The following is a 26,471-nucleotide window of genomic DNA, read 5'->3' on the forward strand; positions in this document are numbered from 1 at the left end:
CGCAAGGAAAATGGTTGCAAGTTTTCGGTCTCTATGGGAAGAGCATTATGCCAGTTCCCGCGTCTCGCTGGATGACTTTGGGCTTACCAACATCGACGTTCCAAAACAAAAAAATTGAGTAAGCATCCACTTTTTTCACATAAAACTATGCTTTTCTTCAGTTTTTTACAAGTGACACACTACTACATAGAGTAAGCTAGCTAACTAGAAAAGTTCTTTTTTCAATTTTTGTTTAGGTTCGACTGTTGTGTTTTTGCTCTTACGCTAGCAAACGGTTGGGAGGCAAGGGCTGTTCCAAATTTCACAGCTGAGGATATTCCAAGCATCAGGAAACAATTGACTAACACGTGGGTTGAGCAACAAGGCTCCATGGAAAACCATACTCAAGTTAGCATAGGTCAGTTTTTTTCTCCCCTCATGCGCACTACATCCATGTAAATGCATGTGTTTTTTTCTTGCTCTTTGTGAACTTTGGACTGCCCGGGGGAGTTGCCTGTATAAGAACTTGGACCAGGCAACTCAATTGCATAAACAGGCAATTTAAGCTTTAATGTGAGGCAAGTTAATCAGAAGAACCCATAAAAGATAAATAGTATGATCATTACATAACCAGGGAATTGTTGCATTTTTAGCATTGCAGAATCTTATGTATGTAAGTTTTCGACCATTATGGGGAGGGCAAGGTGTCTGCGGGCAATTCAAAGCACACAACAGGCAACTCAAAACTTATAACCAGGTAATTCAAACTCCAGTGTGAGGCAAGTCCCCCACAAGAAACCGTAAACCAAAAATAATAGTTTAGGATGCTCAAACATACAGACCCACAAATAGTTTAATTTGTCAATGCCATTCAACACATCTTTCAGCCATCTGGTCACTGTGTGACCATTACACCAATCTGGTCGGGCAGCTTGCACCATTGTGGTTAACAGAACCGCAATAGCTGCACTTGTTCTTTCTCTTTGGATGCAGCTCAAGTGCTGATTGAATTCTTTTTGACTTTGCCCTCGCTTTTGTTGTTGATTTTGGAGGGTCTCTAGGAATTGCAAGGCCAACTGTGGTAGCAGGTCTTCCAAACTGTGGTTCAACCATCGTAGTACCTTGTGCGGCCGCAACAGCTGCATATAGAGATGCCATACTGAGTGGCTGGTGCGCATGTCCACCAGGAGCTTGCACAATAGGAGATGAAATTGCATTGCCATGTTCTTCTTGTGTAGTTGAAGAACCTGGATGCTGTCCATACCTGCCATTCACTGTTGCTAATGATGCAGGCGATGGTGCCAGTCCAGGACTAGTCACATAGGTTGTGTTTGCTGCGTTAGGCCCCCGCGGTGGTTGTATAGCCCCCATAGTTTGTGGTGCAGGCCAAATTGCTGGTCTAGGACCCATAGGAGGTCGCGCAGGCCCTCTTGCTAGTGCCGTATCCATCAAAAGCTGTGGCGCAACTCCTCTTAGTGCTTGCACAGGACTTGTCATTGTTGAGCCCTAGAAAGGTGCGGTGCTGCTCCACTGTTCAGTGGCACATATCCTGACAGTTGCTATACAGGCCAGCAGCTTTGTGCGGGAGGGCCCCTGGGTAGTGGTATAGCCCCCCTGTGCATCGCTGCAGCCCTCAACGCTGTTTGTTGGTGTCCATCCTCACTCATAGAGTTACCATCTAGTGTTGGTGCATTTTTTCTCCATGGTGTAGAAGTAGGTCGCTGCTGCCTAGGTCCAGAAGAGGTTTGTGCAGGTTCGTGGACGCACTGCAGGGCCACTAGTTGCCTGAGTGTTACTCGGTGGTGGCGCAGAAGTAGGTCGCTGCTGCCTAGGTCCAGAACGGGCTTGTGCAGGCCCTTAAGGACGCACCGCAGGGCCACCAGTTGCCTAAGAGTTACTCAGTGCTGGTGCAGAACCATCAGCTGATTGTGGAGGACCACCAGAGGGCCCACTTGTTGGTGCTGCCGGTTTCTTCTTCTTTGACATGTTGAGATTTCTGATTTCATGACGCGCACCACGCATATGTTTCTTTACAATATCCGTCGCAGCATCTGACGCACTAGCAACCCGAGCAAGACTACCAAAATCCATCATCAAATTTGCATGCCTGAGTTCCTTCTTCGACTGTGGTGGCATCTCATCAGGTTGCTCTTCGACAGCAGGGAGTGCGTTGGGAATTTCCATAGGTATCCATCTTCTAAGTATGTATTGCACTGGGATTTCATCAACACCAAGTTGGTTGAAAACTTTCAAGATATGGCAGCAAAGCATGCCGTCCCTCTCAATCTTGCAGCAGTCACATCTGTAGTCTCCAGCACTAGCTTCCACCGTGACAAAATAGCCCCTAGAACCATATTTGGCAACCCACTCTTGATTTGGGTAAACCTCATACAAGTTTTCACCATGCGGTCGCACATTGTACCTTGTAGTCAACTGAAACTCATCACGAAACTTCTCGTACAAGTCCCTAGTATACGATCCGTACGCCTGCTTCTCTATTGGGTAAGATGACCACATTTCAGTTTGTAAATGTCCTGTCCTGTAGTCTTTTGAACCCTCCCGGACTAGTATGTGTGTTTGGATTTTCTGATATTGCTTCACAAAGTTCAAAATGGACTTGTGTGGGTTCACACATCGCTTAAGGACAGCGTTGAACCCCTCGCTGTGTTGAGTTGACTGCAAGAAAGGGAAGAATTGGTGCTTGAAGTAGCAGGGTACCCATGTCTCTCTGTACTTGTATAGATTCTCGAAGTGGGAGTCAGTCATAGCCTCATACTTCATCATCAGCTCACACCACCCTACCTCAAATTCTTCCAGCGTCAAGCTGAAGTCAACACAGTTGTTGAAATCTTTGGACAAGCCAGGGTTTCGCCCCAGCAATGCTCCAAGCTTTTCTTGTGTTTTTTTCATAATATGCCAGCGGCAACAGCGGTGCACACTTGTAGGAAAGATCTTTTTAATCGACTATGCCATTGCGATGTCTTGGTCGGTTATGATGTTGGTGGGTGCATTATGCATTGGCTCAAGGAAGGTCTGGAATAGCCAATCAAAGCTTGACGCCAACTCTTGCCTAACAAAGCCATAACGCAACATGAATGACTGCCCATGCCTGTTAATCCCAATGAATGGTGCAAAGGGCATGTTGTACATGTTAGTCATATACGTTGTGTCAAAGGAGATACAATCATGATAAGATTCCACGTACGCCTTCCTTGCTGCACCATCGACCCAGAAAATATTCTCAACCCTGTCTTCCTCATCATATTTTATCTTGTAAAAAAATCTGGATCCTCTCTCTGCTGATCTTTAAAGTAAGCAACTGTCTCTATCATATCCCCTTCTTTTGTATCATCCTTGTTCAAGAGCGTCTTGAGGTTTGTAATGTGCTTAGTGCCATAAGGTACAATGAGTTCTGACCCATAGAAATCTGACATGATGTGCATCATACGACCTGTTGACATGAAGTCACAATGGTGGTCAATCCTTTTTCTACACAAAAACAGTGCCAAAAATAGTTTATTTTCTGTTTTCAGCAAGGCAACTCAAATGCAAAGCTCCGGCAATTCGTGAAGCTATACAAGCAACTACAACAATACGCCGCAGGCAACACATGAGCAAAATACACAAAACAAACCAGGGGGGTAACTATGCATTAGTGAGCAATAAAAATTTCAATCATAGGCAAGTTGACCCCATCCAGAAACAAGTACTATTGTACATTTTAGCTACAAAGAGACTAATCATAGGCAAGTTTAGATTCAACACCAAATTTGTTTTATAAAAAACTAGGCAAGTAGGAACTTTGCATTGAGCAACAAACAGGTAAACATTAGGCAAGTCCAGCATCCAGAAACAAATCAGGCATTCTATCTCTTTTTGTACTGTTGTAAGCAATTTAATGGCACTATCAAGCAACTAAGGCATGTGTTTGAAGCAAATCAGTGACATGTTTCAAGCAAAATCAGGTACTTTGTTGATGGGCTAAGAAACACACAACCAGTAGGCATGTCCAGGTTCTTAAAGTTAGAAGATAGGGGGAGGGGGTGTGGTTCAAAACCTGTAGTTAAATTGCAGTTATGAAGATGAGTAAGGAAGGCCCTTTCTTCTGGCGGGATCCCTTGGTGTGATCGCAAATACTTAGTCAAACATGGCTTGTCAACCAACGGATGGTTGTGCTCGCCAACAAAGTAGATCACCTCCCATCTGCCATCTATTACCTTCACAATCATCTTAGCTTTGCAACCAGTTTGCACAATTTTATCTCTTTTTCGTTTCTTGCTCCTCTTTTTGCCTTTACTATCATCATCAAGAAAGACAATAGCCTCATCTTCATTATCGTCTTTTGCTTGCTCAATAATGTCATCTAGCACGGGAATCTTTTCTGCCCCTCCGTCATCAACATCAGGCTTTCGAAAGTTGTTGCAAACAAACTGTTGTTTTACCAACTCCCCGGTTTTCATATCCTTCCTTGCACTATTCATTTTGATTGAAAAACCCATTTGCAAGGAATATGCATTGTAATGCTCCTTGGCATCTTCCAAAGTGTCGAACCTCATGCCCACATAAGGCTCCTTGGGCTGTGACCAAGCTTCATCATCATTTTCAGCACCCAAACCATTACCAACAGCGCCACCAGTATCACCTGGAGCACCTGTGCCATCAAGGGTATGAGCATCACTCCCAGCTGCTACAGCTGGAGGTACTTGTGTACTGCCCGGAGCCCGTCCCCCACGACTTGACTGCCCATCTGTCTCCATTGCTTCTGTAGCAGCAGCATTGACTCTTTGCATGATAGGGGGATTAGGTGATTCCGCCACAAATTCTGCATTTCCAGCAGCATGTTGTGTACAGTAGAATGGATCACCATTATTTTTAGCTGGTTCCTCATTCAGGTCAATCATTGTCAACCTGTTTATTTTTTTCAACATGGGAAAAAGTAAAGCAAGTCAGCAGAGGGATGCAAGCAAGTAGCACAGTAAATACAGGCAAGCCAATAGCACAACTACCCAAGCACACCAAAAATAGCTCAATCATGTTCAACCTGTGCATTTTTTCAACCAAAAAAATTAAAGCAATTTACGTTGTTGAGGCAAGCTAGTACCACACTAAACTCAGGCAAGCAAACAACACAGCAACCCAAGCACACCAGATTCACAAGATAGCATTCATTTGTGTTTTTTAAGGATGCAATTGAACATAACCAGGCAATTCAAAGTGCACTATCAGGCAATCCAAACCATATAACCAGGCAAGTCAAACTATATATGTCAGGCAATATATTATTCAGGAAATCCATGGTTTTTTTGTACTAATGAATCATGTTGTACATATAACATAGGCTTGTTTTTTGTGTATCATAATATATTTTCTTATTTGTTTTTCTTAAACGCAGGCAACATTGATTTTGGGGAAGCAAGCCTCCTGCCATAGAAGTGCTACTTTGAAGTGTCTTCAGAATGGAATTCATTCCCAAATCAGAGAGAATAGAGCATGCTTTGTGTTAGGAAAAACTTAAGTTAGCAGTTATGGGCATGATCGCTCTTTTATATTCAGACTATTTTTTTCAGTACCTATGTTTTGTGTTAGAAAAAACTTAAGTTGATAGTTTTAGGTTTCATCTTATGGCAGCAAGTTTGTGTGTTTTGGATATGCTCAGTATGTTTTGAAGTAACGTTTCGCAGCTGAGATAGTTGTTGGTATATGGCTTTTCTTTTTTTTCCTTCTTTTGCAGGATGAAATACTAATAAATTTGCAACTGTATCTTGGCAACTTTCCAACTTTTCTTGGATCATGGTGAAGGATATGCTATAACAAAGGTAAATTGTACTACGCAACTGTCTCTTGTTTTTTAGCTGCAATTTTACATTTATTCTTCTCGTGTTTTTTCACTATTGAACCAAGGAATAATGGAAACAAATGACCAAGAGGAATCTTTTTCTAGCTTCTTCAAGAGTTTCCTGGACATCATTATGCTTTTTGCTTAATCCTATAATGCAAGTTGCTCCAATCAGCCATTTGTTTTTGGTCCACATGCACCCAAAAGATCTGCTAGGGGAAAAGCCTTGTTTTTTGCCTTTTTTCCATAGTGATGTCAGTGTTCATCGTCTTATATGTTTCAAAAGTGTTGATGTTTTGCCATGTCATAAGTTTCCAAAGTTGTGTGCATACCTATACTTAGTTGCCTCATGATAGCACTGTTTTTGCTCAAACAGAATGTCTAATTTGCCAAGAACCTTTTCATAAGCAATTAACAGAACTGGAACACATTGGAAATAGATCATGATCATGATAGCACTGTTTTTCATCCTCTAATAAGTAATGTTTTTGCTCTGCTTAGACGTTTTTTTGCTTAAGGAATGATATTTTGTCCCCAGCAATACTATCAGCACTTGCTTACAGATTACAATGTGTTCATATGCAACAGATTTGCAAACAGAATTTGAAAATTGGCAAGAACTATAACTTATGGTGCACAACACTACTAAATTTGCCCAAATCAGGGGGCTGAAACTTGCCTAAACATCAGATTAAACATGCTTAACATCACATCTTTTTTACACAATTTTTTGCATAACAGCAGCCTTGTACACATCATGGGGAAAGAGGAGGGATCTGGAAGTGAGCTAAATCTGACCTTTTTCCTTTGATTTTTTTTGCCTTTTGCAAGGCAATCTGGAACGAGGCCCCTTGATTTGCCTAGAGAAGAAACGCTAATGGAGCCGCCATTGGAGGGCTATGAAGGCTTTCTGGATCTGGAAGTGGTGAGGGGAAGGGGCGTGCTGTCCTTTTTGGCTTGGGAGAGAAGAAGATATGGCTGGGGGTTAGGTGAGGAGAAAAGGAGACGTGCAGTGGTGGGGGAGGGACCGGGCGAAGGGATGGACCAGGTGAGTACGCGGGCTTGATGGTTGGACGCGGGAATCTGGAGGCGGGACCAGGTGCTTTCCTATCCTAGAAAGGGGGACAGAAACTTACTATATTTGGAGGGCTGCCAGGAAACGCTAGGGAGCACCCGGCTGGTCCCTAGACGCGTCCTTTTTTCTAAGTTTCAGACACAGTGTGGAGATCGAGAGCGAGAGCGAGAGCGCGTCCTCTCCCACGACGGTCGCCACTCCGGCGCCGCCGTCCACCTCCTCCGCCGGCTGCCACCCCAGCACCAGCGTCTCCCCTCTCTCGCTCCCGCCGCCATGGCTTCGGGCTCTTCTAGCCCCCCTCAGTCTTGTCGGCACTCCATCAGGAGCGGCTGGTCGTTTTGGGGTTGGGCCTTTCTAGTTCAGCGGGCTCAGCGCACTCATCCTCGGCGCATGGAGTCCAGATGGGCGGCGACGCTCCCGAGCAGGTGGAAGGCTGGTGCAGACCTGGCCCATCCCGCAAGGCCATGTGGCGGCGCCGTAGCCAGCTCAGGCGCCAGCAGGGGCTGGCCCCTCGCGCCGGCCGGCGTCCCCGACGTCCTCGGAGTTGAGGCAGATCCTGCCGGACCTCTACGGCCTCTGCTTCCGGTGTTTTGAAGATGGTCACAGGCGGCAAGACTGCACCAACGAGCCCCTATGCATCCGTTGCGGGGAGGCGGGCCACGTTTCTTCGCAATGCAGGGAGCCTCACAGCCACCTCTCGATAGAGGAGCTGCGCCCTGCGGTGATCGAGAAGGTGGCCAGAAGGACGGCGGTGCTCCATCAGGCGCCGGCCATGCGAAGGAGGTTGTCGGAGCCTAGGCAGAGCGCGCTGTCGGCGCCGCTCTCGCCAGTTGCGCCCAATCTCTTCCCCATGACGTCGGGCGTGCTGCATCTGGGAGCGCCATTGGACATCTGCGTCCTGCAACGATCGGCGGGGATGGAGGATCTCGAGCGTAGGCTCCAGCTTGCCGTGGTCATGTACGTGGGAGGACCCCTGCCACCGGTCTCCTGCGACGAGGTGGCGGTGGCGATTACAACACAGCTAGACATCCCAAGATTTATTTTTTTTGGTGCATAAGTCACATCCGGAGGACTTTCTGGTGATCTTCGCATCGCACGAGCTCAAGAACAAGGCGCTAGCAGTCCCTTCTATTGAGGATCATGGGTTCAAGCTGTTCATTAGGCCGTGGCTGACGCAGGCACAAGCAACGTCAAGATTGATGCGGGTTCAAGTCGACATTATGACTGAGGGGGTGCCGGCACACGCCTGGTCGAGGGACACGGCGACGGAGCTTCTAGGGAGCGCGTGTTTGATTGATAGCCTGGCCGCAGAGACGGCAAGCAGGAAGGATCTATCGCTGTTCAAACTTCGGGCGTGGTGTGTTGATCCAGATGATGTCCCGGTATTCCGCAGGTTGTGGGAGCCGAAGCCGCAGGAGGTGCGGGCAAGCCCGGTGTCGGTGTCAAAACCGGCGGATCTCGGGTAGGGGGTCCCGAACTGTGCGTCTAAGGCGGATGGTAACAAGAGGCGGGGGACATGATGTTTACCCAGGTTCGGGCCCTCTCGGTGGAGGTAATACCCTACTTCCTGCTTGATTGATCTTGATGATATGAGTATTACAAGAGTTGATCTACCACGAGATCATAGAGGCTAAACCCTAGAAGCTAGCCTATGGTATGATTGTTGTTGTCCCACAGACTAAACCCTTCGGTTTATATAGACACCGGAGGGGGCTAGGGTTACACAGAGTCGGTTACAAAGGAGGAGATCTACATATCCGTATTGCCAAAATTGCCTTCCACGCCAAGGAGAGTCCCATCCGGACACGGGTCGAAGTCTTCAATCTTGTATCTTCATAGTCCAACAGTCCGGCCAAAGGATATAGTCCGGCTATCCGAGGACCCCCTAATCCAGGACTCCCTCAGTAGCCCCTGAACCAGGCTTCAATGACGATGAGTCTGGCGCGCAGATTGTCTTCGGCATTGCAAGGCGGGTTCCTCCTCCGAATACTCCATAGAAGATTTTGAACACAAGGATAGTGTCCGGCTTTGCAAAACAAATTCCACATACCACCATAGAGAGAATAATATTTCCACAAATCTAATCTGCTGACAGCTTTTCATAACGTGATGTACTGTCGTGGTCTGGTCATGACGAACTGTTTTTCTGAGCCTGCCACTGCACGTGTTGCGAGGCGGGTTTATTGGCACGTCCTGTCGAAGCAGAGATCGTGTCCCTTTTTTCACGGGATTCTCATCAATACGGGCGTGGGTAACCCCATCGTGCCTGCTGGTATGACTCCCCGACTTTAGGCAAGTTCCAAACGGCCACGCGGAGGACGCTTGATATTCACCCTCTTTATAAAGGGGCCAAGGCCTGTCCTTTTCTTCTCGTACTCAATCGAATCCTTCCCCCACCTCGAGTTCCAACACCCAAGGCTCAGGCTAGGCGCTTCGGACCTTCAGTCATGTCCGGATCCAACCTTCAAGGTCGGTGGATGCCCTCCTCTGTCACAGAGGAGGACATCAAGAAGCTAAGAGAAGCCAGGTATCTGACCACCGAAATCTCGCACAGGCTGCCTGCTCGAGGGCAGGTCATCCCCACTCCCGAACCCAACGAGAGTGTCGTATTTATTTCCCACTTCCTCCGAGGGCTAGGCTTTAGTCTTGATCCCTTTAACAGAGGGCCCTACCCCGGAGGGCATCCTTACCGCACAGTACCCGCAAGGGGACCAGCCCTCCACCGAGCTGTAAGTAAACAAAAGTACTTTATAGTAAATATACCCTGCTTCATTTCTGAGAACAATAACCGAGACGTATGTCTTGTAGTTCGGGTCGTAGCCCTTCTCGACAGAGTTCGTCTTCGGGGGATCTTCTTCCGGAGATGATGGAGAGCGAAACACCTCCCCGTGCCTCCCCGCCTCGTGACGCGGACGACCCTGAGGTGTCGTCATGAAGGATTTCTCCTGATCCGCCAAGGCCAGAGGGTAACTCTTCGGCCACCCGAAATCCGGAGTATTCGGCTCCTAAGGAGAGCAACAGAAAGAGTCCGGGACTATCCAGTGCGCGACCAGACGTACTGATGAATCTTCTGGAGCAAGCGGCTATCTCAGAAGCGCATCGTACGCTAATGGGTACGGTGGTTGAGAGGATTTCATCCGCCGAAAGCGGGTTGCATGAAGCTTTTATGAGCCTGCTAAGGGGCTTTGAGGTACGCAAAGTAATATATATTTTTTGACGGTACTGCACACGCTAGGTGTGCCCTATGCAGATAGTAGCCCCTGAGACTCTGGTTGCTGTCGAAAAAGACGGCAAATAGAGGATCATAGTCCCAGGTAATAACCGTGCTGCTTTCACATGCAGGCGGTTGAGGGTCCGGTGGCTAGCGGGACTGGTGAGTTTGCCGAACTGAAGCGGCAACTTGATGCGGCAGATGCCGACATCGTGCTTGTAAACAAGCGGCTTGACGAGGCACAGGGTATGTATTCTCCTATGATCAACACATATTAAGAGGAGCATGATGCTAGTATCTGTAATATGCTGTGACTGCAGATGGAGCTGTCGCCGTGGAGACCCTTCGGGTGGAACTTGACCGAGCCAAGGAACAAGCCAGGAAGAGTGATGCGGCCGCCCTAAAGGCGGGCGAAGAGCTAAGAGCCGAACAGGCTGCGCATTGCCAGAGCAAAGAGAAAATAGCCAAGATGGCTGTTGAGCTGAAAGATGCCGCCGCCCGTTATGAGCTTCTTGAAAAGGAAATCAAAACGAAGACGGCGGATCTAGAGAAAGCCACGATAGCAGCCAAGGAAGCCCGCTCTAAAATCAGAGCGGCGAAGAAGGAGCTACGTCAAGCCGGAGATATCGCGGCTGGGAAGCCCTTTTTGTTGCGGACGAAGTTCGGAGATCCTAAGTATGCCCTTCTGGATCAATTATGGAGTTCTGCGGACGCGTACCTGGATTTGGCAGCAAGTGCTGCTGATGCGACCAAGTTTTTCGAAGATCAAAAAGATCACGAAGTGGAAAAGTTGTTCTGGTCGCAGTTCAATGCTCCGGCGCGTCCGCTGCTGTTAAATGAGCAAATGGCCGAGTGGGACGAGCTCCATAGGTTGTCCGGGCTTGCCATGAGGTCTGTTGTGGATCATCTTTGGCCGGAAGGACCAAGGCCGAATAGTTATTTTGGCTTAGTGCAACGATTCCTTGGTGCTGTGCCGTATATCGACGCTGTGAAAAGGTCGGCGTGCATAGAGGGTGCGCGGATGGCTCTTGCCCGTGTTAAGACATACTGGGCAGAGATGGAGGCCACCGCTATTGCAACCCTGAGTTCGGCCGTAGGCCGGATATCGTCCGAGCACTATTTTGAAGAAGTCTTAGAAGGCGCTCGTTTAATAGAGGCTCAGTGCTCGAAGAGTATCATGTTCTAGTGACATGTATCCCAATTGTAAGAACAATGTTATTTGAATTATAAAGGCTGTGTTTATACTTTTGCCTGAAAGTATTATTATGCCTCCTGTGCGGTCGTTTATGTATGTATATATATCCTGAAAGTTTGCAGTCGTCGGCTTCAGCCCCCACGCATATAATGCGGGGCTGTTCGCAAAAGCGCGTCTTCACACTTGATCCAACGTCTTGGTCCATTAAGGAGGTGGTAGCGCGGCGAACGAGGCAATCAGACTATATTTCTTTAACACTTTCACTTAACCATAGGAGTTTGACAGTGGGGCTACTATATAGCCCCTGGTATTTCCACGGCTATCCGAATACGGTGCACGTACGTACATGACCGGGAAAACCAGCCCTTCGTTAATGCGGAGGAATCCCGAAGATTCCGCTAAGTCATCGAGTGGTTGACCAGTCTCGCGCTTTATCATGACAGTCAGTTTTCGGCTTTCTCTACTGAGGTGCTCATCCGGATGAACCAGGGCACAATCGCAGTAGTTCTCCCGGTGCCACCTTAGCCGATAGAGCGGAACGTAAGGTAGCAAAACGCGGGAGCCGGGCAAACCCAACATTTGACCAAAGACATGATTCGGAGCTGATGCATATAAGGCCAAACTCGCGACGCCGAACACTCCCTAAGGTATTCGGTCTTTACAACATATACCGGGCTGAGTAACGCCCTTGATAATGAACCCCGAGTGTCCAGGTACGTGCATTATTCTGACGTGGCGAAATGCCAATAACGTCAGCATCCCTCTCGGTTATACTGAGTATCCGGAGGATGTGAAGCAACAAGAGACAGTAAAAAAGGTTTACACAGGGTCTTAATCTAAAAAGAAACCTTTGAGCGGGGCCCTGCTGCACGTCTGCGCCTGTGTCTCCGTTGTGCCATATCCTGGAAGGGTGTAACACGATTATCATCTGCAAAAGAGAAGAACTTAGGTGAAAGTTGTCGTGTGAAAAATTGGTTATTCTTAATAAACCATTAAAATTCAAGATAAGTAAGGTGAGCCAAACTGTAGTCCTTTGTACATGCGGGAAGCCCCTGGTACCGCCTATGGGGGTATATCCATCAAACCAATCTCAGGTTTATCTAAGCTATGACAGCTAGTGATGCGCCGGACTCGTCTAGCCGTGTCCGCGGTCTTGACGACCGAACGTTTATTCTGGTTGGAGGGGCCGTTTTAGTGTTCGGCTGCTAAAGCCGCCACACGTTCCTCCGCGCGTAAGGAACGCTCAACATGTCCGCTAACTATGATGATGCCACGTGGACCGGGCATCTTAAGCTTAAGAGAAGTGTAATGCGGTACTGCATTAAAACGAGCGAAAGCTGTTCTTCCGAGTAGTGCTTGATAGCCGCTCGGAATGGAGCGATGTCGAAGGTTAACTTTTCACTTCGGAAGTTGTCGGGAGAACCGAATACAACCTCTAGTACTAGAGAGCCCGTACAGCGGGCCTCTGGGCTTGGTATTACTCCTTTAAAGGTAGTATTGCTGTGGCTGATTCTTGTCGGGTCTATCCCCATTTTTCGGACTGTGTCCTGATATATCAGATTAAGACTACTGCCGCCGTCCATGAGGACTTGGGTGAGATGGTATCCGTCGATAATTGGGTCTAACACCAAGGCAGCCAATCCTCCGTGCCGGATACTTGTCAAGTGATCCCTGCGATCAAAAGTGATCGGGCAGGCCGACCAAGGGTTGGACTTAGGGGTGACGGGCTCTACGGCGCGTATGTCTCGGAGGGCACGTTTGCTTCTTCTTTTTGTTACGTGAATCATGTTCACTGTTTTGACCTCTGGTGGGAATTTTTCTGTCCCCCAGTCCTTTGCTGGCGAGGCTCATCCTCGTCTTCACTTGGTGTATCCCCCCCTTGTGTTCGGCGTTTAACTTGCCGGCCTGCTTGAGGACCCAGCATTCTCTGTGGGTGTGATTTGCAGGTTTATCGGAGGTGCCATGAATCTGACATAATTTGTCTAGAATCTTGTTTAGGCTGGACGGTCCATCTCTGTTGCCTTTGAAAGGCTTTTTCCGCTGACCGAGTCGAGAGCCCCTAAATCCGGCGTTTACCGCCGTGTTGTCTAGGCTGTCTTCGTTATTTCGACGCTTGCTTTTATTGCGTCGTGGTTTTCCATTACCATCCCTGACTTCAGATGTGCCTGGGTCGCTGGTGCTACTACGTGCCAGCCAGCTATCTTCGCCCGCGCAAAAGCGGATCATGAGGCTTGTTAGGGCTGCCATTGTTCTTGGCTTTTCTTGGCCGAGGTGTCTGGCGAGCCATTCGTCTCGGATGCTATGTTTGAAAGCTGCTAAGGCTTCGGCGTCCGGGCAGTCGATGATTTGATTCTTCTTAGTGAGAAATCTGTTCCAAAGCTTTCGGGCTGACTCTCCGGGCTGTTGAATTATATGACTTAAATCGTCTGCATCCGGAGGCCGGACATAGGTCCCTTGAAAGTTAGCCCTAAAAGCATCCTCAAGCTCCTCCCAACTTCCAATTGAATTTTCGGGGAGGCTCTTCAGCCAGTGCCGAGCTGGTCCTTTCAACTTGAGGGGCAAGTATTTGATGGCGTGGAGATCGTCTCCGCGAGCCATATGGATATGGAGGATGAAGTCCTCAATCCAGACCCCAGGGTCTGTCGTTCCGTCGTACGCCTCCATGTTCACGGGTTTGAATCCCTCTGGAAATTCGTGATCCAGCACCTCATCGGTGAAACATAGGGGGTGCGCGGCACCCCTGTATTTGGATGTGTCATGGCGTTCTGACGGTTGTAGTGTTCGGTTTTGATTATGCGCTGGAGCGCTTCCTAGATCCGTAGATGGATCTGGTCACGCCGGCCTTTTGATGCAAGTCCTCGCTTGGATCGTGTGCTGACTTATGTGCGGCCTCGTTAGCCGCCCTATCGCGGCCACGAGGTGGTCGATCCGATCGGTCGGCCGTTTTATTTTTTGGCTGTGTGGGCTCTAAGTGTTGGAAATATGCCCTAGAGGCAATAATAAAATGGTTATTATTATATTTCCTTGTTCATGATAATTGTCTATTGTTCATGCTATAATTGTGTTATCCGGAAATCATAATACATGTGTGAACACATAGACCATAACATTTCCCTAGTGAGCCTCTAGTTGACTAGCTCGTTGATCAATAGATGGTTACGGTTTCCTGACCATGGACATTGGATGTCATTGATAACGGGATCACATCATTAGGAGAATGATGTGATGGACAAGACCCAATCCTAAGCATAGCACTAGATCGTGTAGTTCGTTTGCTAAAGCTTTTCTAATGTCAAGTATCATTTCCTTAGACCATGAGATCGTGCAACTCCCGGATACCGTAGGAATGCTTTGGGTGTACCAAACGTCACAACGTAATTGGGTGGCTATAAAGGTGCACTACAGGTATCTCCGAAAGTGTCTGTTGGGTTGGCTCAGATCGAGACTTGGATTTGTCACTCCGTATGACGAAGAGGTATCTCTGGGCCCACTCGGTAATGCATCATCATAATGAGCTCAATGTGACTAAGTAGTTAGTCACGGGATCATGCATTACGGAACGAGTAAAGTGACTTGCCGGTAACGAGATTGAACGAGGTATTGGGATACCGACGATCGAATCTCGGGCAAGTAACGTATCGATTGACAAAGGGAATTGTATACGGGATTGCTTGAATCCTCGACATCGTGGTTCATCCGATGAGATCATCGTGGAACATGTGGGAGCCAACATGGGTATCCAGATCCCACTGTTGGTTATTGGCTAGAGAGGTGTCTTGGTCATGTCTGCATGATTCCCGAACCCGTAGGGTCTACACACTTAAGGTTCGATGACGCTAGGGTTATAAGGAAGGTTTGTATGTGATTACCGAATGTTGTTCGGAGTCCCGGATGAGATCCCGGACGTCACGAGGAGTTCCGGAATGGTCCAGAGGTGAAGATTTATATGTGGGAAGTCATCATACGGTCACCGGAAATATTCGGGGGTATGCCGGTATTGTACCGGGACCACCGGAGGGGTTCCGGGGGTCCACCGGGAGGGTCCACCTGCCCCGGAGGGCCTTATGGGCTGTAGGTGGAAGGGAACCAGCCCTAAGTGGGCTGGGCGCCAACCCCCTTAGGGCCCATGCGCCTAGGGTTTTGGGGGAACCCTAATGGGGGGCGCCCCCTTTGCTTGGGGGGCAAGCTCCCTCCCCCTTGGCCGCCGCCACCCCTCTAGATCTCATCCAGAGGGGCCGGCCCCCTTCCCCCTTCTCCCTATAAATAGAGGGGTGAGGGGAGGGCTGCAGCACCACATCCAAGGCGCAGCCCCTCCCCTCCCCAACACCTCTACTCCTCCGCGTGTGCTTGGCGAAGCCCTGCCAGAGAACTGTCACTCCACCACCACCACGTCGTCGTGCTGCTGTTGGAGCCTTCTTCCTCAACCTCTCCCTCCTCCTTGCTGGATCAAGGCGCGGGAGACGTCACCGGGCTGCACGTGTGTTGAACGCGGAGGCATCGTTGTTCGGTGCTTGGATCGGATTCTGCTGCGATCTGAATCGATATGTGTATGACTCCCTCATCCGCGTTCTTGCAACGCTTCCGTCTCGCGATCTTCAACGGTATGAAGATGCACTCTCCTCTCTCTCGTTGCTAGTTACTCCATAGATTGATCTTGGTGATGCGTAGAATTTTTTTTAATTTCTGCTACGATCCCCAACAGTGGCATCATGAGCTAGGTCTATGCGTAGTTTCTATGCACGAGTAGAACACAAGTTGTTGTGGGCGTCGATTTTGTCAATTTACTTGCCGTTACTAGTCTTATCTTGATTCGGCGGCATCGTGGGATGAAGCGGCCCGGACCGACCTTACACGTATGCTTACGTGAGACAGGTTCCATCGACTGACATGCACTAGTTGTATAAGGTGGCTAGCGGGTGTCTGTCTCTCCCACTTTAGTCGGATCGGATTCGATGAAAAGGGTCCTTATGAAGGGTAAATAGAAATTGGCATATCACGTTGTGGTTTTTGGCGTAGGTAAGAAACGTTCTTGCTAGAAACCTATAGCAGCCACGTAAAAAATTGCAACAACAATTAGAGGACGTCTAACTTGTTTTTGCAGCAAGTGTCATGTGATGTGATATGGCCAGAAGGATGTGATGAATGATATATGTGATGTATGAGATTGATCATGTTCTTGTAATAGGAATCACGACTTGCATGTCGATGAGTATGACAACCGGCAGGAGCCATAGGAGTTGTCTTAATTTATTTATGACCTGCATGTCAACTGGAACGTCATGTAATTACTTTACTTTATTGCTAACCGTTAGCCATAGTAGTAGAAGTAATAGTTGGCGAGACAACTTCATGAAGACACGATGATGGAGATCATGGTGTCATGCCGGTGACGATGATGAACATGGCGGCCCGAAGATGGAGATCAAAAGGAGCAAAATGATATTGGCCATATCATGTCACTATTTGATTGCATGTGATGTTTATCATGTTTTACATCTTATTTTCTTAGAACGACGGTAGCATAAATAAGATGATCCCTTGCTAAAATTTCAAGAAAGTGTTTCCCCTAACTGTGCACCATTGCGAAGGTTCGTTGTTCCGAAGCACCACGTGATGATCGGGTGTGATAGGCTCTAACGTTCGCATACAACGGGTGTAAGCCAGATTTACACACGCAATACACTTAGGTTGACTTGACGAGCCTAGCATGTACAGACATGGCCTCGGAACACAAGAGACCGAAAGGTCGAACATGAGTTGTATAGCAGATACGATCAACATGAAGATGTTCACCGATGATGACTAGTCCGTCTCACGTGATGATCGGACACGGCCTAGTTGACTCGGATCATGTATCACTTAGATGACTAGAGGGATGTCTGTCTGAGTGGGAGTTCATTAATAATTTGATTAGATGAACTTAATTATCATGAACTTAGTCTAAAATCTTTACAATATGTCTTGTAGATCAAATGGCCCACGCTAATGTCAACCTCAACTTCAACGCGTTCCTAGAGAAAACCAAGCTGAAAGATGATGGTAGCAACTATACGGGCTGGGTCCGGAACTTGAGGATCATCCTCATAGCTGCCAAGAAAGCATATGTCCTTGAAGCACCGCTAGGTGAAGCACCAGTCCCAGCAAACCAAGACGTTATGAATGCCTGGCAAACACGTGTTGATGATTACTCCCTGGTTCAGTGCGGCATGCTTTACAGCTTAGAACCGAGGCTCCAAAAGCGTTTCGAGCAGCACGGAGCATATGAGATGTTCCAAGAGCTGAAAATGGTTTTCCAAGCTCATGCCCGGGTCGAGAGATATGAAGTCTCCGACAATTTCTAAAGTTGTAAGATGGAGGAGAATAGTTCCGTCAGCGAACACATACTCAAAATGTCTGGGTTGCACAACCGCTTGTCTCAGCTGGGAGTTAATCTCCCGGATGACGCGGTCGTTGACAGAATCCTTCAGTCTCTCCCACCTAGCTACAAGAGCTTTGTGATGAACTTCAATATGCAGGGGATGGAAAAGACCATTCCTGAGGTATATTCAATGCTGAAATCAGCGGAGGTGGAGATCAAAAAGGAACATCAAGTGTTGATGGTGAATAAAACCACTAAGTTCAAGAAAGGCAAGGGTAAGAAGAACTTCATGAAAGACAGCAAGGGAGTTGCCGCGCCCGGTAAGCAAGCTGCCGGGAAGAAGACAAAGAATGGACCCAAGCCTGAGACTGAGTGCTTTTATTGCAAGGGAAACGGTCACTGGAAGCGGAACTGCCCCAAGTACTTAGCGGATAAGAAGGCCGGCAATACCAAAGGTATATGTTATATACATGTTATTGATGTGTACCTAACCAGCGCTCGTAGTAGCTCCTGGGTATTTGATACCGGTGCGGTTGCTCATATTTGTAACTCAAAGCAGGAGCTGCGGAATAACCGGAGACTGGCAAAGGACGAGGTGACGATGCGCGTCGGGAATGGTTCCAAGGTCGATGTGATCGCCGTCGGCACGCTACCTCTACATTTACCTACGAGATTAGTTTTAAACCTCAATAATTGTTATTTAGTGCCAGCTTTGAGCATGAACATTGTATCTGGATCTCGTTTAATGCGAGATGGCTACTCCTTTAAATCCGAGAATAATGGTTGTTCTATTTATATGAGAGATATGTTTTATGGTCATGCCCCGCTGGTCAATGGTTTATTCTTAATGAATCTCGAATGTGATGTTACACATGTTCATAGTGTGAATGCCAAGAAATGTAAGGTTGATAATGATAGTCCCACATATTTGTGGCACTGCCGCCTTGGTCACATTGGTGTCAAACGCATGAAGAAACTCCATGCAGATGAACTTTTGGAGTCTCTTGATTATGAATCATTTGACACGTGCGAACCATGCCTCATGGGCAAAATGACCAAGGCTCCGTTCTCCGGAACAATGGAGCGAGCAACCAACTTATTGGAAATCATACATACTGATGTGTGCGGTCCAATGAGCGTTGAGGCTCGCGGTGGCTATCGTTATGTTCTCACCCTCACTGATGACCTGAGTAGATATGGGTATGTCTAGTTAATGAAACACAAGTCTGAGACCTTTGAAAAGTTTAAGGAATTTTAGAGTGAGATTGAGAATCAACATGACAGGAAAATAAAGTTCTTACGATCAGATCGTGGAGGGGGATATTTGAGTCACGAATTTGGCACACACTTAAGGAAATGTGGAATTGTTTCACAACTCACGCCGCCTGGAACACCTCAGTGTAATGGTGTGTCCGAACGTCGTAATCGCACTCTATTGGATATGGTGCGATCTATGATGTCTCTTACCGATCTACCGCTATCATTCTGGGGTTATGCTTTAGAGACTGCCACATTCACTTTAAATAGGGCTCCGTCAAAATCCGTTGAGATGACACCGTATGAATTATGGTTTGGAAAGAAACCTAAGCTGTCGTTTCTTAAAGTTTGGGGATGTGATGCTTATGTCAAGAAACTTCAACCTGAAAAGCTTGAACCCAAGTCGGAAAAATGCGTCTTCATAGGATACCCTAAGGAAACCATTGGGTATACCTTCTACCTCAGATCCGAAGGCAAGATCTTCGTTGCCAAGAACGGGTCCTTTCTGGAGAAAGAGTTTCTCTCGAAAGAAGTACGTGGGAGGAAAGTGGAACTTGATGAGATGACCCCTCTCGAACCAGAAAGTAGCGCAACACAAGAAAATGTTTCTGTGGTGCCTGCATCGACTGGAGAGGAAGTTAATGATGACGATCATGATCAAGTTACCACTGAACTTCGTAGGTCCACAAGGACACGTTCCGCACCAGAGTGGTACGGCAACCCTGTCCTGGAAATCATGTTGTTGGACAACGGTGAACCTTCAAACTATGAAGAAGCAATGGCGGGCCCAGATTCCAACAAATGGCTTGAAGCCATGCAATCTGAGATAGGATCCATGTATGAAAACAAAGTATGGACTTTGACAGACTTGCCCGATGATCGGCGAGCGATAGAAAATAAATGGATCTTTAAGAAGAAGACGGACGTGGATGGAAATGTTACCATCTATAAAGCTCGACTTGTCGCTAAGGGTTATCGACAAGTTCAAGGAGTTGACTACGATGAGACCTTCTCACCCGTAGCGAAGCTGAAGTCCGTCCGAATCATGTTAGCAATTGCCGCATTCTACGATTATGAAATATGGCAAATGGACGTCAAAACGGCATTCCTTAACGGCTTCCTCAAGGAAGAATTGTATATGATGCAGCCGGAAGGTTTTGTCGATCCTAAGAATGCTGACAAAGTATGCAAGCTCCAGCGCTCAATCTATGGGCTGGTGCAGGCATCTCGGAGTTGGAACATTCGCTTTGATGAGATGATCAAAGCGTTTGGGTTTACACAGACTTATGGAGAAGCCTGTGTTTACAAGAAAGTGAGTGGGAGCTCTGTAGCATTTCTCATATTATATGTGGATGACATACTATTGATGGGAAATGATATAGAATTCTTGGAAAGTATAAAGGCCTACTTGAATAAGTGGTTTTCAATGAAGGACCTTGGAGAAGCTGCTTACATATTAGGCATTTAGATCTATAGAGATAGATCGAGACGCCTCATAGGTCTTTCACAAAGCACATACCTTGACAAGATATTGAAGAAGTTCAATATGGATCAGTCCAAGAAGGGGTTCTTGCCTGAATTGCAAGGTGTGAGATTGAGCACGGCTCAATGCCCGACCATGGCAGAAGATAGAGAAAAGATGAGTGTCGTCCCCTATGCCTCGGCCATAGGGTCTATTATGTATGCCATGCTGTGTACCAGACCTGATGTAAACCTTGCCGTAAGTTTGGTAGGAAGGTACCAAAGTAATCCCGGCATGGAACACTGGACAGCGGTCAAGAACATCCTGAAGTACCTGAAAAGGACTAAGGATATGTTTCCCGTTTATGGAGGTGACGAAGAGCTCATCATAAAGGGTTACGTCGATGCTAGCTTTGACACAGATCTGGATGACTCTAAGTCACAAACTGGATACGTGTATATTTTGAATGGTGGGGCAGTCAGCTGGTGCAGTTGCAAGCAAAGCGTCGTGGCGGGATCTACATGTGAAGTAGAGTACATGGCAGCCTCGGAGGCAGCACATGAAGCAATCTGGATGAAGGAGTTCATTGCCGACCTAGGAGTTATTCCCAATGCATCGGGGACGATGACTCTCTTTTGTGACAACACTGGAGCTATTGCCCTTGCCAAGGAGCCCAGGTTTCACAAGAAGACCAGGCACATCAAGCGTCGCTTCAACTCCATTCGTGAAAATGTTCAAAATGGAGACATAGATATTTGTAAAGTGCATACGGATTTGAATGTCGCAGATCCGTTGACTAAACCTCTTCCACGAGCGAAACATGATCAACACAAGAACTCTATGGGTGTACGATTCATCACAATGTAACTAGATTATTGACTCTAGTGCAAGTGGGAGACTGTTGGAAATATGCCCTAGAGGCAATAATAAAATGGTTATTATTATATTTCCTTGTTCATGATAATTGTCTATTGTTCATGCTATAATTGTGTTATCCGAAAATCGTAATACATGTGTGAACACATAGACCATAACATGTCCCTAGTGAGCCTCTAGTTGACTAGCTCGTTGATCAATAGATGGTTACGGTTTCCTGACCATGGACATTGGATGTCATTGATAACGGGATCACATTATTAGGAGAATGATGTGATGGACAAGACCCAATCCTAAGCATAGCACTAGATCGTGTAGTTCGTTTGCTAAAGCTTTTCTAATGTCAAGTATCATTTCCTTAGACCATGAGATCGTGCAACTCCCGGATATCGTAGGAATGCTTTGGGTGTACCAAACGTCACAACGTAATTGGGTGGCTATAAAGGTGCACTACAGGTATCTCCGAAAGTGTCTGTTGGGTTGGCTCGGATCGAGACTGGGATTTGTCACTCCGTATGACGGAGAGGTATCTCTGGGCCCACTCGGTAATGCATCATCATAATGAGCTCAATGTGACTAAGTAGTTAGTCACGGGATCATGCATTACGGAACGAGTAAAGTAACTTGCCGGTAACGAGATTGAACGAGGTATTGGGATACCGACGATCGAATCTCGGGCAAGTAACGTATCGATTGACAAAGGGAATTGTATACGGGATTGCTTGAATCCTCGACATCGTGGTTCATCTGATGAGATCATCGTGGAACATGTGGGAGCCAACAAGGGTATCCAGATCCCGCTGTTGGTTATTGGCTAGAGAGGTGTCTCGGTCATGTCTGCATGATTCCCGAACCCGTAGGGTCTACACACTTAAGGTTCGATGACGCTAGGGTTATAAGGAAGGTTTGTATGTGATTACTGAATGTTGTTCGAAGTCCTGGATGAGATCCCGGACATCACGAGGAGTTCCGGAATGGTCCGGAGGTGAAGATTTATATGTGGGAAGTCATCATACGGTCACCGGAAATATTCGGGGGTATGCCGGTATTGTACCGGGACCACCGGAGGGGTTCCGGGGGTCCACCGGGAGGGTCCACCTGCCCCGGAGGGCCTTATGGGCTGTAGGTGGAAGGGAACCAGCCCTAAGTGGGCTGGGCGCCAACCCCCTTAGGGCCCATGCGCCTAGGGTTTGGGGGGGGGCCTAAAGGGGGGCGCCCCCTTTGCTTGGGGGGCAAGCTCCCTCCCCCTTGGCCGCCGCCCCCCCCCTCTAGATCTCATCTAGAGGGGCCGGCCCCCTTCCCCCTTCTCCCTATAAATAGAGGGGTGAGGGGAGGGCTGCAGCACCACATCCAAGGCGCAGCCCCTCCCCTCCCCAACACATCTCCTCCTCCGCGTGTGCTTGGCGAAGCCCTGCCGGAACTGTCACTCCACCACCACCACGCCGTCGTGCTGCTGTTGGAGCCTTCTTCCTCAACCTCTCCCTTCTCCTTGCTGGATCAAGGTGTGGGAGACGTCACCGGGCTGCACGTGTGTTGAACGCGAGGGCATCGTTGTTCGGTGCTTGGATCAGATGCTGCCGTGATCTGAATCGATACGTGTACGACTCCCTCATCCGCGTTCTTGCAACGCTTCCGTCTCGCGATCTTCAATGGTATGAAGATGCACTCTCCTCTCTCTCTCGTTGCTAGTTACTCCATAGATTGATCTTGGTGATGCGTAGAATTTTTTTTAATTTCTGCTACGATCCCCAACACTAAGGCCTCATCATCGAATTCAGGCAATAGCTTGCGCTTTGGATAGCTTTTTGTGTGGCGGCTGCCACCATACTTTTCTTCAGTGTCAAGCACTTTGTTCCATCTACTGTTGAGCGTATTCTGCGCGGCCTTAAGCCTTTGCTTCTGCTTCTTCAGACTTCTCGCGGTAGCAATAAGCCTTTTACGGAGGTTTTCTTGTTCCAAGTGCCTTTCCGGGATGATGTGTGCATTGTCGTCCGGACTGTTTTCCTCTCCGGAGAGAGGTTGATGAGCTTTATCCTCGGCGTCGCCGTGATCGGACAGCGGCTCCGTACTATGTTTGCTGTCCGCTGGTTCATCCTGTTCTGTCGCTGTGTCAATGTGGTCGTCGTTTCCTCTGGAGTCGACCGGGGTGTTATTTTTTCTTGCGCTGTTATCGCTGTTCTTGCCGAGGCGGGATTTGGAGCAGCACCTACGCCGTCGCTTTGGTTGCTTCTCGAGGGAGCTATCCTTCGCTGCATCCTTTCGTTCCTCGTCATTGTTTTCTTTGGGTGTATCCACCATATATATATATCGTGTGATGAAGTGGCAGTCCAGCGCCCTGTGGGCGGTGGTTCTTGTTCTTCTCCTGCATCGTCGTCCATACCGTCGATGTCTTCGGAGGTGAAGTCGAGCATGTCGGTTAAATCATCGACAGTGGCTACTAAGTGGGTGGTGGGTGGGGAGCGAATTTCTTCGTCGTCCGCATCCCATTCTAGCCGGACATAGTACGGCCAAGGGTCTCCTGACAGGGAGAGAGACCTTAACGAGTTTAGCACGTCGCCAAAGGGTGAGTGCTGAAAGATATCCGCGGAGGTAAACTCCATGATCGGTGCCCAATCAGATTCGATAGGCACGGACGCAGGCGGCTCAGAGCCCATGGCCGGGGACGAATCCAACGGTTCGGCAACACGGGTCTCGTAGGAGGTGAAGTCAGTATTCGGCTCTATCGCCACTGAGTGTGCGGCCTCCGTGGCAGGGTCCATCCACCCGTCCTCAGATGGCGCAATTTGTTCCGGATTGAGGGCCGGAGTAGTTGCAGGTGTGATCTCCCGAACACTGTCCGACGGCAGAGCTAAGTCATGCTCGTCGTGATTGTGCGGCACAACTGACATGGGCTCGAATCCGTCGAAGATCAAGTCTCCGCGGATGTCGGCAGTATAGTTCAAGTTTCCAAACCTGACCTGATGGCCAGGGGCATAGCTCTCGATCTGCTCCAGATGGCCAAGCGAGTTGGCCCGCAGTACGAAGCCACCGAATACGAAGATCTGTCCGGGGAGGAAAACCTCACCCTGGATCGCATCGTTGTCGATGATCGAAGGAGCCATCTAGCCTTACGGTGACGGCACAGTGGAACTCCCAATGAAAGCACCAATGTCGGTGTCAAAACCGGCGGATCTCGGGTAGGGGGTCCCGAACTGTGCGTCTAAGGCGGACGGTAACAGGAGGCGGGGGACACGATGTTTACCCAGGTTCGGGCCCTCTCGGTGGAGGTAAACCCTACTTCCTGCTTGATTGATCTTGATGATATGAGTATTACAAGAGTTGATCTACCACGAGATCGTAGAGGCTAAACCCTAGAAGTTTTCGAGGGTAGAGTATTCAACCCAAATTTATAGATTCGACACAAGGGGAGCCAAAGAATATTTGAAGGTATTAGCAGCTGAGTTGTCAATTCAACCACACCTGGAGATTAATTATCTGCAGCAAAGTGATCAGTAGCACAGTAGTTTGATAATTTTGATAGTAGTAGCAGCAGCAATGGTAACGGTAACAGTGATAGCAGTAAATTGTAGCAAGTGTAACAGTGATGATAGCAATAGTAACGCAGCAAGATCAATATAAATAAATTCGTAGGCATTGGATCGGTGACTTGTTGGATGATATTCATCATGTGACAGTTATAACCTAGGGCGATACGGCACTAGCTCCAGTTCATCGATATAATGTAGGCATGTATTCCGTAAATAGTCATACGTGCTTTATTAAAAGAACTTGCATGACATCTTTTGTCCTACCCTCCCGTGGCAGTGGGGTCCATATTGGAAACTAAGGGATATTAAGGCCTCCTTTTAATAGAGAACCGGAACAAAGCATTAACACATAGTGAATACATGAACTCCTCAAACTACGGTCATCACCGGGAGTGGGCCCGATTATTGTCACTCCGGGGTTGCCGGATCATAACACGTAGTAGGTGACTATAACTTGCAAGATCGGATCTAAAACATGGATATAATGATGAATTCATAAACGGTTCAGATCTGAGTTCATGGCACCCGGGCCCAAAGTGACAAGCATTAAGCATAGCAAAGTCATAGCAACATCAATCCAAGAACATAGTGGATACTAGGGATCAGGACCTAACAAAACTAACTTGATTACATGATGAATCTCATCCAACTCCTACAAAGGAATTACTCACTCCCGGTGGGGAGCATCATGGAGTTGCCGATGGAGATGGGTTGCTGACGACGAAGAACGAAGATCCCCGTCTCCGGAGCCCCAAACGGACTCCAGATCTGCCCTCCCAAGGAAGAACAGGGCTTGGCGGCGGGTCCGTCTCGTGAAACGCGATAATTCTTTCTCCCTGATTTTTTCTGGAATAATGTGAATTTATAGTATCAGGGGGGTCGTCAGCGGGGCCACCAGGTGGGTACAACCCACCTGGGCGCGCCAGGAGAGGGGGGCGTGCCCTGGTGGGTTGTGGCCACCCAGGTGCCCCTCTCCGGTGGTTCTTGGCTCCAAAAATTATTATTATTGATATAAATAATCCTCAAAAAGTTTCGTTCCATTCTGAGAACTTTTATTTCTGCACAAAAACAACACCATGGTAGCTCTGCTGAAAACAGTGTTGGTCCGGGGTTAGTTTCATTCGAATCATGCAAATTAGAGTCCAAAACAAGAGGAAAAGCGTGAGAAAAAGTAGATACGTTGGAGACGTATCAACTCCCCCAAGCTTAAACCTTTGCTTGTCCTCAAGCAATTCAGTTGATAAACTGAAAGTGAGAAAGAAAAACTTTTATGAACTCTTTTGCTCTTGTTTGCATAAATAAGCTTAAACAACACCCAGGTTTTCAGCCAACATTACAACTAACCATGTCAAAAATAACATTTAAAGATTATAGTGATTCATATCAATGACATAATCAGCTAGCGAGCAATAATAAGATATCTCAAACAGCAACACATTGTCAAAACAACCATGATATAATATGACAATAGTGGTATCTCGCTAGCCCTTTCCGAGACCGCAAAACATAAATGCAGAGCACCTCCAAAGTTCAAGCAGCGACTAAACATTGTAATTCATGGTAGAAAAGATCCATTCATGATGCACCCAACATTAGCTATACACAATGCATAAATCTTGACAGTTGTGCTCTACTCAGCTTCTAGCGCTTGTTTATAGAAGGTGATGACACAACATAAAAGTAAATAGAAAGTCC

At 47.8% G+C, this 26,471-nt stretch overlaps 1 protein-coding gene across 1 annotated transcript; it reads right to left on the reverse strand.

Annotated features, from left to right (window-relative positions):
• Positions 1 to 1,866: 1,866 nt before the first annotated feature.
• On the reverse strand, positions 1,867 to 4,880 carry LOC141026066 (uncharacterized). The gene is made up of 2 exons (XM_073502021.1): positions 4,037 to 4,880; positions 1,867 to 2,474 (listed from the first exon to the last, which is right to left on the reverse strand). The coding sequence occupies exons 1-2, from the start codon at positions 4,878 to 4,880 to the stop codon at positions 1,867 to 1,869; spliced, it is 1,452 nt and encodes a 483-aa protein (XP_073358122.1).
• Between the last annotated feature and the right edge of the window lie 21,591 nt (positions 4,881 to 26,471).

The sequence above is a fragment of the Aegilops tauschii genome, chromosome 6 (genome assembly GCF_002575655.3).
Source record: "Aegilops tauschii subsp. strangulata cultivar AL8/78 chromosome 6, Aet v6.0, whole genome shotgun sequence".
In the NCBI taxonomy this organism is placed as follows: domain Eukaryota; kingdom Viridiplantae; phylum Streptophyta; class Magnoliopsida; order Poales; family Poaceae; genus Aegilops; species Aegilops tauschii.

What these genes read in the sequence shown, in the direction of transcription:
- LOC141026066 (XM_073502021.1), bottom strand. Translation starts at nt 4,880, where the DNA reads ATGATTGACCTGAATGAGGAACCAGCTAAAAATAATGGTGATCCATTC. An exon ending in TAACTGCAATTTAACTACAG is followed by an intron (nt 2,475 to 4,036) that starts GTTTTGAACCAC and finishes CTTACCCAATAG; the next exon opens with AGAAGCAGGCGTACGGATCG.